The sequence below is a fragment of the Octopus bimaculoides genome, chromosome 2 (assembly GCF_046866305.1).
Source record: "Octopus bimaculoides isolate indiv1 chromosome 2, ASM4686630v1, whole genome shotgun sequence".
In the NCBI taxonomy this organism is placed as follows: Eukaryota; Metazoa; Mollusca; class Cephalopoda; order Octopoda; family Octopodidae; genus Octopus; species Octopus bimaculoides.
The window spans coordinates 193,882,278-193,899,064 of record NC_142929.1 but is presented as its reverse complement, the minus strand read 5'-3'; the positions used below and the strand labels follow the sequence as shown (position 1 = coordinate 193,899,064).

Sequence of the window (16,787 nt, the reverse complement as noted above, 5' to 3'; positions counted from 1 at the left end):
TTTCCATGCTGGTATGGGTTGGATGGCTCGACTGGGGTCTGGAAAGCCAGGGGTCTGCACCAGGCTCCAGTCTGATCTGGCAGTGTTTCTACAGTTGGATGCCCTTCCTAATGCCAACCACTTCAAGAGTGTAGTGAGTGCTTTTTACATGCCACCGGGACAGGGGCCAGAGGGGGCTGGCATCGACCATGATCGGATGGTGCTTTTTACGTGCCACCAGCACGGGAGCCAGTCACTGGCATCGGCCACATAAAAGGCACCCAGTGCACTCTGTGGAGTGGTTGGCATTAGGAAGAGCACCCAGCTGTAGAAAGCGAGTCAGAACAAACAATGGGGCCTGATATAGCTCCCCAGCCTTATCAGCTCCTGTCAAACTCTCCACCCCATGCCAGCATGAAAAATGGACGTTAAATGATGGATATTAAAATGATGTATGCATCTATTTGTCATATTTCGAGTGAAGTTTACTGAGTTAGGGTTAGTAGACATTTTCAAAATGGCAATAATTCTTGGAAAGAATCAAAGACTCTTCCATGCACAGAGTCGATATATTCTCAGCATTCATCGATATTAAGCAGGAGCAGTTAGTAACCAATAGCAACAACAGTTAGCTTTATGTTAATGGCTGTATAGTACTGCTAATATTACTGGTATTATGGAGTAGTAAAGTCTATTTACAGTATTAGTAACTATAGTGGTGGCCTGTGACTGTTGAGATGTCTTCATGAGTTGGATGTTGTAATGAAAAACAGGTTTCTATATAAAATACTGTAGCTTACTTTCAGAAGAGATACTCTCATCCAGCCAGCGTCGATTCTTTGTCCTGATTTTCTATCTGCTTCCCTTGTACCTTGATGGTATGTCCTGCAACTTAATCTCCACTATCTTTTCTCCCTTTCCCAGCTGGGGTAGCCACGTATCCCCTCTACAACAAGACGCTTGTTCTTGTCCCCTTGTCATTGTCTGGCATAACACTACCCCACTCAATACCGTCCACCCTCCTGGTAGAGGGATCTCACCTCACAACTCGCTGGCGCTGGGGTCACATAAAAAGCAGCACCCAGTCCACTGTATGAAATGGTTGGCATTAGGAAGGATTTTCACCAGTAGAAACCATGCTAAACCAAACACTGGAGCTTGATATAGTCCTCTGTCTTGTCGAACCATCCAACCAATGCTTGTATGGAAGCTGGATGTCTAATTATGATGACACAATACCCCTGTGTGTAATAAAGGGTGATTAAATGGGTTGAAAATCAGAAGAACATCCACCCCTAAACCACTGGCTCAGAAACCCAAACCTGGCCAATGACGGAAGAATGGACATAAACTGATGAAGACAAAGAAATGTCATCTGCTTAAATTACAGCAGGTTTTTAATTAGGTCAGATGTGTGGATCAGGATTAATTAAACAACAACAACAAATTAACCCTCCTTACATTGGTTCGGTGACCCTGTGATATAGCAATGCCTTTTCTACATAAGGATATATTAATCCCCACTTAAAAGTGAATGTTGCATTACAGCACAAAATACTGCATTATTTAACACAAGAGAACCTCTCATATGGAGCTGTAGTGCATATAAGCACTCTTGTTTATATCACTAGCAGGAGATAATCAGCTACTATTGCTGCTGGGACTACCAGATCATGTGATTTCAGCCTTCCTTAGCCTTGTCAATGGCAGACACCCAAAGCTAGAAATAGCAGCAATTCCTCTGTCAGTAATATACATGGAATTCCAGTATCTAATCAAGAACTGCTGTCGCAAATAGTCAGTGGTATATTAAAAAAGTAATTATTAATGACAGAAATGGTATTAATAGCAAAAGGTAACATTTATCTCCACTTGAAAGTTGATGCTGTCACAACACAGAGAATACTAAGTTATTTATTAAGAGAGAACCTCTCCTATGGACGTATCCTGGTAGCAATAGCAGAGGATTATCTCCCCTGCTAGCGATATAGACATGAGTGCTTATATGCACCACAAGTCCATATGAAGGGTTCTCTCATGGTAAATGATGCAGTGGTTTGTTGTTCTAAGAGAAACCTCCACTTTTTTAAGTGAGGATCAATATTACCTTTTGGTATTAAAACTGGTTCTGTCACTCTTAATTATTTCTACATAATTTCAGTACTGCTGATGCCATGCCTTGTACTTAGCACTTCTGTCAAACAATTGAACAATTTGATAAAGTAAGGTCCTTAACACATCCCCAGCCCTTGATAACGTAAGGTCCTTAATGCCCCCCCCCTGCCCAACAAACATGCTGGTTGGTTGTTTGGCTCAACTGTTGATCTTTGTAAAACATTTTCAGTTTGGTTGACTGTTTAACCCCAAGTCAGTGCTGATCGAGTAGACCTATGACTAAAGGCAGTACAGCCATGACCATCTCACCTTATTTTAGAGACAGAGTATGGTGGACTGCATTATCCAATATGTCCTTCCTACTTTTAGGATGGTAGGGTATGACTGGAGGGGATTTGACTGCTATTTCAAGTCAGGTTGAGCAAACAGGACAGAGAAATGATGATGGTCAAAGACAACTTATCGTTATCTCTTGGCTCCGGGGGGGGGGGGGTATATATGGACACACAGGCAGCACACTTTGGATGTAACAAAGTAAGGAAATCCAATTAGAAATGCCAAATTTACTTTTCCAAAGAAAAGCTATTCAGAAAAAAGCCAAAATCAGAAAGGTTCTTCTTAAAAAAATGTCATGCATTGTAAGACAAACCTCTTTTGGTTTAAGTTTTCTAGGGGCTGGCTTTGGTGCCAAAGTTTTGGAAGGATTTCTCATTGGTGACTACAGAATATAAAAGTAGAAATACTGACAGGAACAACACCAGTAAAGTATTGAGGAACAAAATGTGTGTGTGTGTGTGTGTGTGTGTGTGTGTGTGTGTGTGTGTAAATCTGAACAATATCAATAAAGTTATATTTTTATATTATTCTTCTCACCTCGGTAATGTCATCTTCCACTTTTTCTGAATAATTTTCAACCTTTTCCTCAGATTCTTCAAGATTTCCCATCAAACACTTCCCTGCAAAACAATAAAAATTGCTCCACATTTTGTGATTCTTAATAATTCTAATTATGTACGGCTCCAAATATATTTCTTTCAATGCCATAATTTGGTCTGAAGGCAATTTGGTTGTAATTAATTAACACACACACACACACATCCACACACACATGCACATACATACACAGACATGCATATATACACACATATACACATACACGTAATCATACACACACATATATATACATACACACATTCACACATATATACACACATACATATACATACATACATATAAATACATACATACATATACATACACATACACATACACACACATGCATACGTACACACAAACATACATACACATACAAATATACATGCATACATACATACACACATATACATATATACATGCATACATACACACACAAACACACACACATATACATACATACCATTTGGTAGGGTTCTGTCCAGCTGTGGAATGTGATTTTCTTCTGAAGGTGGACAAAGGACATTTTCAAGAGCAGATGATGCAAAAAGACTTCCAGGCTGAACTTTTCCAGATAATGAAGGAAGTGTCCTGTTCAGGGAGGAGTTAGTACTCTCCTGTAAGAAGAGTGTACAATTAGTACAGACTCAGTGTATTCTTTGAGTAAGCAGATGGCGTCCCTAAGTAACTAAGCTCATTGACTCGTTTGTTTACTCAATTAATTAGTCACATCTACTCCTGTGCAACTTAATTGCAATGACTGGGTGCAGCTTTCAGATGCTGAGGATTTGGCACGACTGATTAGAGAGAGTCAGACTGGTTTGGTGAGAGTAATTTTTTTGGCACTGGAGGCTAACATGAACACCCATGCACACACACACACACACTGCGACAGAAATATGGCCAGAAAAAGAGAGGGGGGAGAGAGAGAGAGAGAGAGAGACATTACAATTTATTTACTACACAACACTTACCCTATCATCATCATCATCTAACGTCCGTTGTCCATGCTGGTATGGGTTGGATGGTTCAACCGGGCTGACATGCTGGAAGGCTGCACAAGGCTCCAGTCTGATTTGGTTTTCTATGGCTGGATGCCCTTCTTAACGCCAATCATTCCGTAATGGGTGCATTTACGTGCCACTGGCACGAGTGCCATTTGTGTGATAGCGGAGTGCTTTGACATGCCACTGGCACAGGTGCCATTTGTGTGATACCAGTATCTGCCACACATGCGATTTTGCTCGGCTTGACGGGTCTTCTCAGGCATGACATAATGCCAAAGGTCTCGGTCATGAGGCGGAAAGAACTCGGCCACTTTGCCTTCATGAGGCCCAACACTCAAAAGGAACTCGGCCACTTTGCCTTCATGATGCCCAACACTCAAAAGGAACTCGGCCACTTTGCCTTCATGATGCCCAACACTCAAAAGGAACTCGGCCACTTTGCCTTCATGATGCCCAACACTCAAAAGGAACTCGGCCACTTTGCCTTCATGATGCCCAACACTCAAAAGGAACTCGGCCACTTTGCCTTCATGATGCCCAACACTCAAAAGGAACTCGGCCACTTTGCCTTCATGATGCCCAACACTCAAAAGGAACTCGGCCACTTTGCCTTCGTGATGCCCAACACTCAAAAGGAACTCGGCCACTTTGCCTTCATGAGGCTCAACACTCAAACGGAACTCGGCCACTTTGCCTTCATGATGCCCAACACTCAAAAGGAACTCGGCCACTTTGCCTTCGTGATGCCCAACACTCAAAAGGAACTCGGCCACTTTGCCTCTGTGAGGCCCAACGCTTGAAAGGAGTTCTTTATGTACCACCAGTATGGGTGCTAGTTACCATGACTATGATTTCACTTGACTTGACAGGGCCTCTCAAGCACAGCCAAAGGTCTCAGTCACTAGTCATTGTCTCTGGGAGGCTCAAAGTTCAAAGATCATACTTCACCATCTCGTCCCATGTCTTCCTGGGGCTACCTCTGCCACAGGTTCCCTCCAGTTAGAGATCGGCACTTCTTCACGCAGCTGTCCTCGTCCATATGCATCACTTCGCCAGTCTTGCCCCTTCATTCTGTAAACCTTGTGGGTTGCTTGATGGTCCAACTAGTGCCGGTGCCATGAATAAAGTCCCCAATTCACTGTAAAGTGGTTGGTGTTAGGAAGGACATCCAGCCATAGAAACCCAGCCAAAGCAGACCCTCAAGTAGACCCACTAAGGTCCTACCAAAATGTCCAACCCAGGCCAGTATGGAACATGGATGGAAAATAAAGATGATGATGACGTTTGCCTCAGTCTATTGAGCTGCTAATGGCTTTGAACTCTTCCATTAAGGGTAAATTGTTAACCACTGGAAACATTTAGTTGTAAAAAATGTTCCAATAAATTTCCAAAAATCTAAATTCCATAAAATCCGTTCAATGCATGTTATCAACAAAGCAAAATGTCTTCCAAAGACGGGTAAAATGGCTGAGGAAAAAAGAAAAAGAAAATGTTGTTCTTACTGCAGTTTGTCGACGCCGGTCTCTTGCCGATAGAGTTGCAGAGAAATCAGTTGAACTACTCAATATAGCTGGTGGTAGGACTTTAAAGGTTTTAGCTGAACTGTTTGTATTTTCTGGATGTGAAGGTTTCTGATGTGCCACGACCATTGTGTGACAGCCACCACAAACAACCTGCGGCACAATGGCAGAAACAATAAATTTAATTCAAGTTGTTAGTCAAGGCAGGATTATTTTCTGCTTTGAAATTTGAAAATTACAAAATAAAACAATTTTCTCAAGATTTTCTACTAGCTGCCCCATGGAGGAGAGAGAAACAGTAAAAGAAAAAGAATGAAAACATTACAGAGAAGGAACTGGTTGCAGGGATTCTTTTAGTTTCCATTCAGTTATGATAAAATGTCAAACATCTGGGTAAAGATTTTCTATGTTGAATAATTTTCTTTTTAGTACTTTTTAAGTGCTAAATCTTTAAGAAAATATTTCTTTCACCAATTTGAATCTGAGAAAAGTATTTAAAAAAGAAAATACAAAACCACAAAATGTCATATTCGGAAGTGTCGACAGATGTCTTTTAGCCCATTAGCATTCAAACTGACTATGTCCAGCCAAAATATGCTGCCTCTTTTATGTTCAAACTAACCAGATCAGGCTTCTCAATGTCTTGGCAAAAACAATCACACCATTGAAACCTCAAAGCTATGAGATAATGGATGACAACTTCAAAACAGTGGGAATAAATAAGCATTAGATTTGGCAGAGAAATCTGAATGCTAAAGGGTTGATCCGTTTTCCTACCAAATCCTTTGTGACCATCTGCTTCATCATTATCGACAACAACAATATACACATCTGGATGTTTTATAATGTTTAAATTCAATTAAATTCTGCCATCAGAATTTTACACAATAACTTTTCTGTTATGTTCCAAACACTAACTTAACAAACAAAGAAATAACTTCTTTCAAGCAGTAACCTCTTGTATCAAAATCAGGCATTTTAACATCTGTGGCATTAATCTGTCCAGCTTAAATTTCTTGCATTCCCTGTTTTCTCTATCAAGTTCTTGGACCAGGTAATGAAGGTCACGGAGAGGGTCATAGCCCAACTAATTAGGGAGTGAGTCAGTTTAGATGAGATGCAGTTTGGGTTTGTGCCAGGGAAAAGCACCACTGATGCTATATTTCTGGAAGACAGCTGCAGGAGAAATACCTCACCAAAGATAAACCTCTGTACCTGGCTTTCGTTGACATGGAGAAAGCCTTTGACAGGGTCCCCCGATCCCTTATCTGGTGGTCAACGAGGAAACTAGGGATATGTGAATGGTTAGTGAGAGCTGTGTGAGCCATGTACATGGACGCTGTCAGGAAGGTGAGGGTTGGCAACGAGTACAGTGAAGAATTTCGGGTAGAGGTAGGGGTCCACCAAGGTCCAGTTCTCAGCCCCCTCCTATTTAGCATAGTCCTCCAGGCAATAACACAGGAATTCAAGGCAGGATGCCCTTGGGAGCTCCTCTATGCTAATGACCTTGCTCTAATTGCTGAGTCACTATCAGAACTAGAGGAGAAGTTTCAGGTGTGGAAACAAGGATTAGAATCGAAGGGCCTTAGAGTCAACCTAGCTAAAACCAAAGTCCTAATAAGTAGGTAGGTAGACAAGCCACAAACCCCTTCAGGTAGATGGCCCTGCTCAATATGTAGAAAAGGCGTAGGTAGAAACTCTATAAGATGTACCCAGTGTAAGCTATGGACACATAAGTGGTGCAGCAATATCAAAGGAAGGCTAACTAGGAAGGTAGTTTTTGTATGTGGCAGATGTTCAGGTGCAATAAACACTGTAAATGTGCAGAAAACAACTTCTGTCTCATTCCAGGGAGAAAAACTAGTTGATAGCTTCCGCTATCTAGGTGACCAAGTTAGTAGTGGGGGAGGGTGCGCTGAAAGTGTAGGTGCTAGAATAAGAATAGCCTGGGCAAAGTTCAGAGAGCTCTTACCTCTGCTGGTGACAAAAGGCCTCTCGCTCAGAGTAAAAGGCAGACTGTATGACGCATGTGTACGAACAGCCATGCTACATGGCAGTGAAACATGGGCCATGGCTGCTGAGGACATGCATAAGCTCGCAAGGAATGAAGCCAGTATGCTCCGATGGATGTGTAATGTCAGTGTGCATACTCGACAGAGTGTCAGTACCTTGAGAGAAAAGTTGGACCTAAGAAGCATCAGATGTGGTGTGCAAGAGAGACGATTGCGCTGGTATGGTCATGTGGCGAGAATAGATGAGGATAGCTGTGTGGAAAAGCGCCACAGCCTAGCGGTTGTGGGAACCTGTGGAAGAGGTAAACCCAAGAAAACCTGGGATGAGGTGGTGAAACACAACCTTCGAACATTAGGCCTCGCCGAGGCAATGACTAGTGACCGAGACCTTTAGAAATATGCTGTGCGAGAGAAGACCCGGCAAGCCAAGTGAGACCATAACCCGTGGCCATTACAAGGGGTGTAGCCAGCCCACTTATGCGTACCTTTCCTTCATTGGACACTAAAACTCTGCTTGTGAAGACCTGTTGAAGCAAGTGAAATCGAAATCGAAATCGAAAATTGAACCAAATTTGATGACTGGCACCCATGCCAACCTTCCTTCATTGGACACTAAACTCAGCTTGCAAAAACCTGTTGGGACAAGTGAGATCGAAACTGAACCAAATTCAATGACTGGCACCCGTGCCAGTGGAGTGCTAACAGCACCATCCGAGCAGCGGTCTCACTCATGTGCTGGTGACACGTAAAAAGCACCATTTGAGCGCGATCGTTTCCAGCTTCGCCTTACTGGCACTCGTGCTGGTGGCATGTGAACAAAACATTGGACTGACTCCTGTGCAGGTGGCATGTAAAAAAACTCCATTTGAGCGTGGCCGTTGCCAGTACCGCCGAACTGGCCCTCGTGCCAGTGGCACGTAAAAAGCACCTACTATACTCTCGGAGTGGTTGGCATTAGGAAGGGCATCCAGCTGTAGAAACTCTGCCAAATTAGATTGGAGCCTGGTGTAACCATCTGGTTCGCCAGTCCCCAGTCAGATCGTCTAACCCATGCTAGCATGGAAAGCAGACATTAAATGATGATGATGATATGATGTAGTCTTCATCATTGTTTTTCTCTATGTTCAGACACTTCCATTGTGTGTTGAACAATGAGCTTTTTTTTCATTGAAAATTTTACACAATGTGTCTATTGTGTCATTAAAGTTTATGTCCAAAGGTTTTCTTAAAATAGATAATAGATGTGCCCTTTTAAAGCCTAGCCAGGCAAATGGGCCCGGTTTCCTGGTTTCAATGGCGTATATGTTCCTCAGCTGGACGGGACACCAGTCCATCGCAGCATTACTCATTTTTGCCAGCTGAGTGGACTGGAGCAACGTGAAATGAAGTGTCTTGCTCAAGAACACAACGCGTCGCCCGGTCCAGGAATTGAAACCACAATCTTACGATCATGATGTTGACACCTTAACCACTAAGCCACATGCCTCCACAAAGGTTTTCTTGGGAGTACATAATTACTGTATCGTTCATGTTCTGTTGTTGCTGGTTTTCTCAAGATTAACTCTGCATTTTCATCTCATCTCGTTTCCCAATCTTTACATTCTTTCTCAAAGATTTGCTCCTATCTTCTGTAGTAATGCTTCAAACGGAACTCCTTTGTCAGGTTCATATTTCAACTCTGTTTGTGACAAAGTCTGTCGAGATCACTTTTTCTCACTTTAACAAAGCTTTGTTAATACTTCTATGACCTCTCCTAAGGAAACACTCTGCTGTTGTTATGGTTCAAAGATTTAGAGGGATTTAGTAAAAATTCCAGCAAAATTGTAATTTAGTCCTCTCCGTGCTGTGAGACACAGGAGACAACACAATCTCTCAACCAGCTCCGTTTTCTCATTCCAGCTTCTCTCCCTTTCTCATCTCCTTGTCAACGGCCCTTTGCTAAGTGGGTCTTAGGACCCACTGCTGCACTTTTTACCCCTCACTTTTCCCCTTTAGTGCCACCATACAATCGCTTTCTCAATCTTATTCAAGGATTGTGGCTGATGACAGTTCCGCCTGATTGGCACTTGTGCCAGTGGAATGTTAAATGCTCCATCTGAGCGTGATCGTTGCTAGGGCCACTGACTGGCTCCCGTGCTGGTGGCACATAAAAGGCACCATTTGAGTGTGATCATTATCAGCGTCACCATACTGACACGTGAAAAACAACATTCCAGCGTGGCCGTTGCCAGTGCCACTAGACTCGCTCCCATGTAGGTAGCATGTAAAACCCACGTTTTGAGCATGGCCGTTGCCAGAACCACCTGACTGGCCCTTGTGCCGGTGGCACGTAAAAGCACCCACTACACTCTCGGAGTGGTTGGCATTAGGAAGGGCACCCAGCTGCAGAAATTTTGCCAGATCAGCTTGGAGCCTGGGAAGTGGACATTAAATGACGATGACGATGATGACGATCCTGTTAACGTTAGTTGTCGTTTCCATTGTATGACTTTGACCTCTTTGCAGCCACTTGAGGTCAAATATTCTCCTTGAGCATGTGAAGTGGAAGTTATCAATTGTTTTTATAATAATGGCAAGTCTTTACATTAATTATGAATTTTAGAATGGATTGTCACGCCACTTGGTGTGGTCTCTGAAGGTTTGGTGCTAAAAAAGTGAAGTTGGCGTTGAAAATCTGTAAAAAAATAAAATGAAAAAATAAAAAGACACAACTTACTTTATCAATAACATAAGATTCAAATTGATCAACAAGACATGGTTCAAACAGGTTGGAATAAGAGTCTTCTCCCTGGGCCAACTTGCCATGGCGACTATCTCCAAATGTGTAAAGATAACCATCTTCTAAAAGAAGAAATAACAACAATGCTATTAAGTGCAATGCGAAAGGTTTATGGCATTTGGTACAAGCTCCCTGCCTCCCCAGGTGATTAAAAGACCCTCAATATGTTACTGGTACATACTTTATAGATTCCTCTCAGAGGAATTACAAACCTGGTAGGATTTGATCTTAGATTCTAAAAAGATGCCACTTAATATCATGAGACATTTTAGTCTGGGATATTGAAAGACAAAGATTAATAAAACTCAGTCAGACAGCAAACGCAGAATCTGTGGGGAAAAAGTGATGAAAATATTAACCATCTCTTGTGTGAATGCCATATGATGGCCAACAAGCATGATTGGGTACATAAAAGAGTACATTAGAATGCTAGCCAAGTGTGCGGATTCAAAGCAGCAGAAAAGCTGTCTGAACACTAACCAGATACTGTGTTGTAGGGAATTAGTAATAATGGTACACCCCTCCCACATGACGAATGGAATAATCTAGCCACTATAAGAGAAATACGTGAAGTACCAGAGTACATAGGAGGTGGTCAGAGATAGTCATGTCTTTACTGGTTTTACTAAGTATACTGTGTACTGAAGTAGGTGTTATAATAATCCAACATAATAAGGATTATAACAGTGACGACGAGGATAAAACCAATCCATGTGGAGATAATACAAACTTGAAGAGGAGTTAATTAACTCAAAGTTTTGTTGTGCGAATTTCTTGAAAAAACAATTCATAAAATTATGGGAAATTTGTTGGCCAGTTTGGTCGAGTTATAACAACAGCAACTGAAAGAACAGCAACAGCAGCAGTTACAACTGCAAGAACAACAGCTAAAGCAACAACAACAAATACTGCAATTACTGAAGTCATCAGGAAAGTGAGAAAAAGTGATCTTGAGGGACTTTGTCACGAACAGAGTTGAAATATGAACCTGACAAAGGAGTTCCGTTTGAAGCATTACTACAGAAGATAGGAGCAAATCTTTGAGAAAGAATGTAAAGATTGGGAAACGAGATGAGATGAAAATGCAGAGTTAATCTTGAGAAAACCAGCAACAACAGAACATGAACGATACAGTAATTATGTACTCCCAAGAAAACCTTTGTGGAGGCATGTGGCTTAGTGGTTAGGGTGTCAACATCATGATCGTAAGATTGTGGTTTCAATTCCTGGACCGGGCGACGCGTTGTGTTCTTGAGCAAGACACTTCATTTCACGTTGCTCCAGTCCACTCAGCTGGCAAAAATGAGTAATGCTGCGATGGACTGGTGTCCCGTCCAGCTGAGGAACATATACGCCATTGAAACCAGGAAACCGGGCCCATTTGCCTGGCTAGGCTTTAAAAGGGCACATCTATTATCTATTTTAAGAAAACCTTTGGACATAAACTTTAATGACACAATAGACACATTGTGTAAAATTTTCAATGAAAAAAAAGCTCATTGTTCAACACACAATGGAAGTGTTTGAACATAGAGAAAAACAATGATGAGGACTACATCATATATACTGGTAGAGAAAACGGAATGCAAGAAGTTTAAGCTGGACAAATAAAAAGTTGTTCAAAAGTAAAGTATTCCGTGGTCAAGACTACGATTTTGCTGGTCCTTAAAATAGTTTTTACTACTTAATGGTAGTTTCTCAAAATGGCCAAAAGTTTTTAAGTGTTAAAAACCAACCTCCTCAATTGTGATAAATTTTTTACACAAATTGTTTGCAAGATTTGACATCCCAGACGAGACAGTGTCTGACAATAGAACGCAATTTGTGTCTAACGAATTTAAAGAATTTTGTAAAATACTCACAGTAAAACATGTAACCACTGCGCCATACCATCCCAGATCTAACGGACAGGCAGAACACTTTGTCAATACTTTCAAGAGAGCCCTAAGAAAATCGAATAAGGAAGTCACAGATGAGGTAGCTCTACAACAATTTTTAACAGTATACCATGTGACACCAAATCTGAATACACCAGCAGGTGGCGCATCAGCGGAGCTGATGTTTGCAAGGACAGTAAAATCAGTCTTTGATAAATTGTTACCTGGCAAGAAAAGAAACAGTGCCAGGGAAGACATAGCAAGATTCTTTAAAGTTGGTGAAAGGTGTATATGAGGGAATACAAAAATGGAAAGCAGAGTTGGGGAGAGGGCGTAATTACTAAATACATAGGTAAAATGATGTAGTGGGTAAAAAGTAGGAAAGGCATACAAAAGAGACAGAGGAACCAACTGAGAAAGAGATTTGTGGAAAGCAAACGGAGGGAGTTGGAGGAATTGATGGAATGGTTGTATGATAGGTTCCAAGTTCCAATGCCACTGCAGGTGATTGACCTCAGGTGTGCAAATGAGAAGGAAAGAAAACATACAGAGTTCCTGAAAATAGATGCCAAGCACAAAAAACATTAAATTGTACAAAAAAAGACTCAAAAGAGAGAGGTGGGGGTGAATTTGTAATACAGGAACAAATCCTGAATTTTGAGGGGAGGGGAGTATATAAACCCCAGTATTTGACTGGTACTTTATTTCGTTGACCCTGAAAGGATGTAAAAACTACACTCAACTGATAAAGGTACCAATCAACAGCAGAGGCTCAACAAATGCTTTACCTGTTGTTATCGCTGTATGATTTGCACCACAGGAAACTGCTTTCACCTTAAATGGTAAACAGACTTTCTTTGGTGTTGATAACATCTGTTGGCTGGTTCCATGACCAAGTTCTCCATTGGAACCAGTTCCAAATGTGTAGAGTTCATTTTGTTCTGTGGAAGACACAAGTATTTGCAGACATTTAAAGAATTTTCGGAGTTGGAATTATTTTAATTTTATTTTTCTATGGAAGACAAAAACATGTTGAGTTGTTGTTGACTGGTCAAGTTTGTTGGTCAGGCTCTTGGCAAACTATCTTTGGACATGGAACAAATGTGTGACCAGGCATGGATGTGTGGTTAAGAGATTGGCCCTGCCACAGCATAGTTTTGAGTTCAATTTCAGTGTGCTGCACCTTGGCCAAAAGTTTTTTAGCCTTGAGTCAATCAAAGATTTGTCATTGGAATTTAACAGATGGAAACTGAATGAAAGCCTGCCAGAGGAGACATTCCTGTTACTGGGTGGTGGATGTAATCCACTGTGCAGTTTAGTATCAGGCCATTTGGTGTTTTTAGCCAATTCCATCCAGGTCACATATCTGGTCTGTGGATAACCCTTGGAGGCCCTAAATACCAGGTCATTGATTGACATTGCATTATATAGTACTAGATTACCAACTCATAGATCAGAAGTTCAAATGACTGTTCATATTTCTTGGACACTAAACTCCGCTTGTGAAGACTCATTGAGGCAAGTGAAATCAAACTAAATTCAACGACTGGCACCCATGCCAACGTCGTCTCCTTCATTGGACACGAAACTCAGCTTGCAAAGACTTATTGGGGCAAGCGAAAGCGAAATCGGGATAGCACCTGTGCCCAGCGTCGCCTTTCTGGCACTTGTGCCCGTGACATGTGTAAGAATTTTCAAGCGAGATCGTTGCCAGTGCCCCTGGACTGGCTCTTGTGTGGGTGGCACATAAAATACACCATTTTGACCGTGACCGTTGCCAGTACCACCTGACTGGCCTTCGTAGGATTTTCGAGCGAGATCGTTGCCAGTGCCCCTGGACTGGCTCTTGTGCAGGTGGCACATAAAATACACCATTTTGAGCGTGACCGTTGCCAGTACCGCCTGACTGGCCTTCGTGCGGGTGACACGTAAAAGCACCCACTACACTCTCGGAGTGGTTGGCGTTAGGAAGGGCATCCAGCTGTAGAAACTCTGCCAAATCAGATTGTAGCCTGGTGTAGCCATCTGGTTTCACCAGTCCTCAGTCAAATCATCCAACCCATGCTAGCATGGAAAGCAGACGTTAAACGATGATGATGATGAAATAAGCCCACACTCTCATTCACTCACCACCCAAACCCTTCTATAAGGTAACTTGTCATTTAACCCCTCTACAGCAAGAAACTTGTTCTATTCTGGCCCTTTTCTTTCATCCTTTAACCCTGCATCAAGAGTGAAATCATCTTCCCACTTGGTTGAGGGGTCTTGTTTTATGAGTTACTTGGGGACCTCACTAGTGCAATCATCATCATCATCATCATCGTCATCGTCATCATCATCATCATCATCATCATCATCACCATCATCACTATCATCATCATCACTATCATTTAACCTCTATTTTTCCCTGCTGACATGAGTTGGCTGGTTTGACAGGAGCTGTACCAGGCTGCATTTATTTATTTTTGCATGGTTTCTGCAGCTGGATGCCCTTCCTAATGTCAAGCACTCCACAGAGTGTCCTGGAAGCTTTGTATGTGGAACCAGCACCGGTGCTTTTTACATGGCACCATAACAATATCTTCACCAACACTAACAGAAGCAAAATGTAGTTAACTAGAATACTGATAATTAAATACTTACTGGTAATTAGCGCTGTATAAGAACTTCCACAAGAAATTGACTCAACAGTTGTGTCAAAAGACACCAGTCTAACTGGCGTGCGACATTTCTTGATTTCATCTCCAAGACCGAGTTTCCCACCTTCTGTTTCACCAAAAATATAAACAGAGCCATTTTCTGAAATAAGTTAAAACAAAAATACATTAATCAATGATTTCTTAATTAGGAGCTCATTTTCGTCTTCTTGGGCAGAGAGAATCACCAGTCAAATCAAGACTAATGATTTGTTCGTACATGGTATTTCATTATATCTGTGCCATTCCCCATCAACAACAGCATGAAGCAGGGCTGTGTCCTAGCACCAACTCTCTTCAGCATCTTTTTTAGCATGATGCTCAGGCAGGCCACTGCAGACCTTGATGCTGAAGATGGCATCTACATCAGGTACAGTCTGAACAGCAGTCTTTTCAGCCTCCAGTGCCTACTGGCCCACACCAGATCTCAAGAGCAAGTGATCCAGGACCTCCTCTCTGCAGATGATGCCACATTTATTGCACACATAGAAAGAGCCCCACAGTGCATCACATCCTGCTTTGCAGAGGCTGCCCAAGTCTTTGGGCTGGAAGTAAGCTTGAAAAAGACTGAAGTCCTACACCAACCAGCTCCTCAGGAAGAGTACAGGATGCCCCCCATTACCATTGCCGAAACAGAACTGAAGTCGGTACAGCAGTTCCTTTATCTTGGATGTACCATTTCATCAGATGGGAGTATCAACAAAGAAATTGATAACAGACAGGCAAAGAAAACATTTGGCAGACCGTGCAAACGTGTGTGGAATAATAAGCATCGTAAGATCAGCAGAAAAGTCAGAGTCTACAGGGCCGTCGTCCTGACGACGCTCCTGTATGGCTACGACTCCTGGGTCCCCTACCGCTGTCATCTCAGGCTCCTTGAATGTTTTCACCAATGATGTCTTTGTACCATCCTCAACATCTACTGGACCAACACTGAGGTCCACAAGTGAGCAAAGGTCACCAGCCTGGAAGCCATTTCACTTGAGACATGACTACATTGGACAGGACATGTTGACAGGATGAAAGACCACCGCCTACCTAAGATCATCATGTATGGTGAGCTGACCACTGACCACCGCAACAGGAGGGCACCAAAGAAGCAGTCCCTTAGCATTTGTAACATTATCGTGAGTGGTCCACTCCAACAGCTGACCATGCTACTTGGCACCATACCATCAGCGATGCTGCTTCCTTCTTTGAGATCTCTTGCAGTGCCTCTCTTGAAGAGAAACGTCAGAGGTGAAAAAATAATGCAGCTGCCTCATCAGACTCTGGACAATCATACTTCTGTCATCATTGCAATTGGATATGTCAATCGCACATCAGCCTTATCAGCCATGAACGGGTGTGCAGACGACGAGGACAACAGCCTTCCTGATCTTCGTCAGCAGAGGCAAGCCAAGATATTAAACCTTTTTATGAGTGAATACCAGGTTCTCCTGTGTTGTGTGCTTCTTACAGTACTTGTTAAGGTTTTTCTCTCTACAGATATTCTACAGAAATTAAAGCCATCACTGATTTTTGCTCTTACGTTTTGTATATGAGACATCAGATGTAAACAAACAATGAGAAATGGCTACTGTGCATGTCTGCCATGTATTCAGGGGGTTTTGTTCCTTCATCAGCCCCCATCTCACCCATTAACCATCCTCGAACAGCATCACTTAAATATCCACAACACAGACAGCAGTGTAAAGTTATTCACATTTAGCAACTGGCATTTCTTTCTGCAGCTGTCTTTAGCTATGAATACACAGATGAGCTTGAGAAGACCTGTCGAGCCAAGTGAAATTGCAGTCGTGGCCGATGCCAGTGTCACGGAACTGGTACTCATACCAGTGGCACGTAAAAAGCAGCCACTACACTCTC

The 16,787-nt window shown here is 42.3% G+C and overlaps 1 protein-coding gene across 8 annotated transcripts in view; it reads right to left on the bottom strand.

The window, feature by feature from the left end:
* Positions 1–16,787, bottom strand: part of LOC106879913 (X-linked retinitis pigmentosa GTPase regulator) — a 57,768-nt gene that overhangs the window by 17,238 nt on the left and 23,743 nt on the right. For 4 of the 8 annotated variants that reach the window (XM_052965824.2, XM_014929662.3, XM_052965826.2 and 1 more), the window contains 7 exons: positions 14,866–15,021; positions 13,011–13,163; positions 10,283–10,407; positions 5,537–5,707; positions 3,491–3,644; positions 2,968–3,050; positions 2,744–2,812 (listed from right to left, as the gene is read on the bottom strand). In XM_052965824.2, coding sequence (XP_052821784.1) covers positions 2,744–2,812; positions 2,968–3,050; positions 3,491–3,644; positions 5,537–5,707; positions 10,283–10,407; positions 13,011–13,163; positions 14,866–15,021 — 911 coding nt within the window. The remainder of the gene's footprint in view (positions 1–2,743; positions 2,813–2,967; positions 3,051–3,490; positions 3,645–5,536; positions 5,708–10,282; positions 10,408–13,010; positions 13,164–14,865; positions 15,022–16,787) is intronic. The other 4 variants (XM_089348283.1, XM_052965825.2, XM_089348284.1 and 1 more) reach the window with 1 other exon arrangement.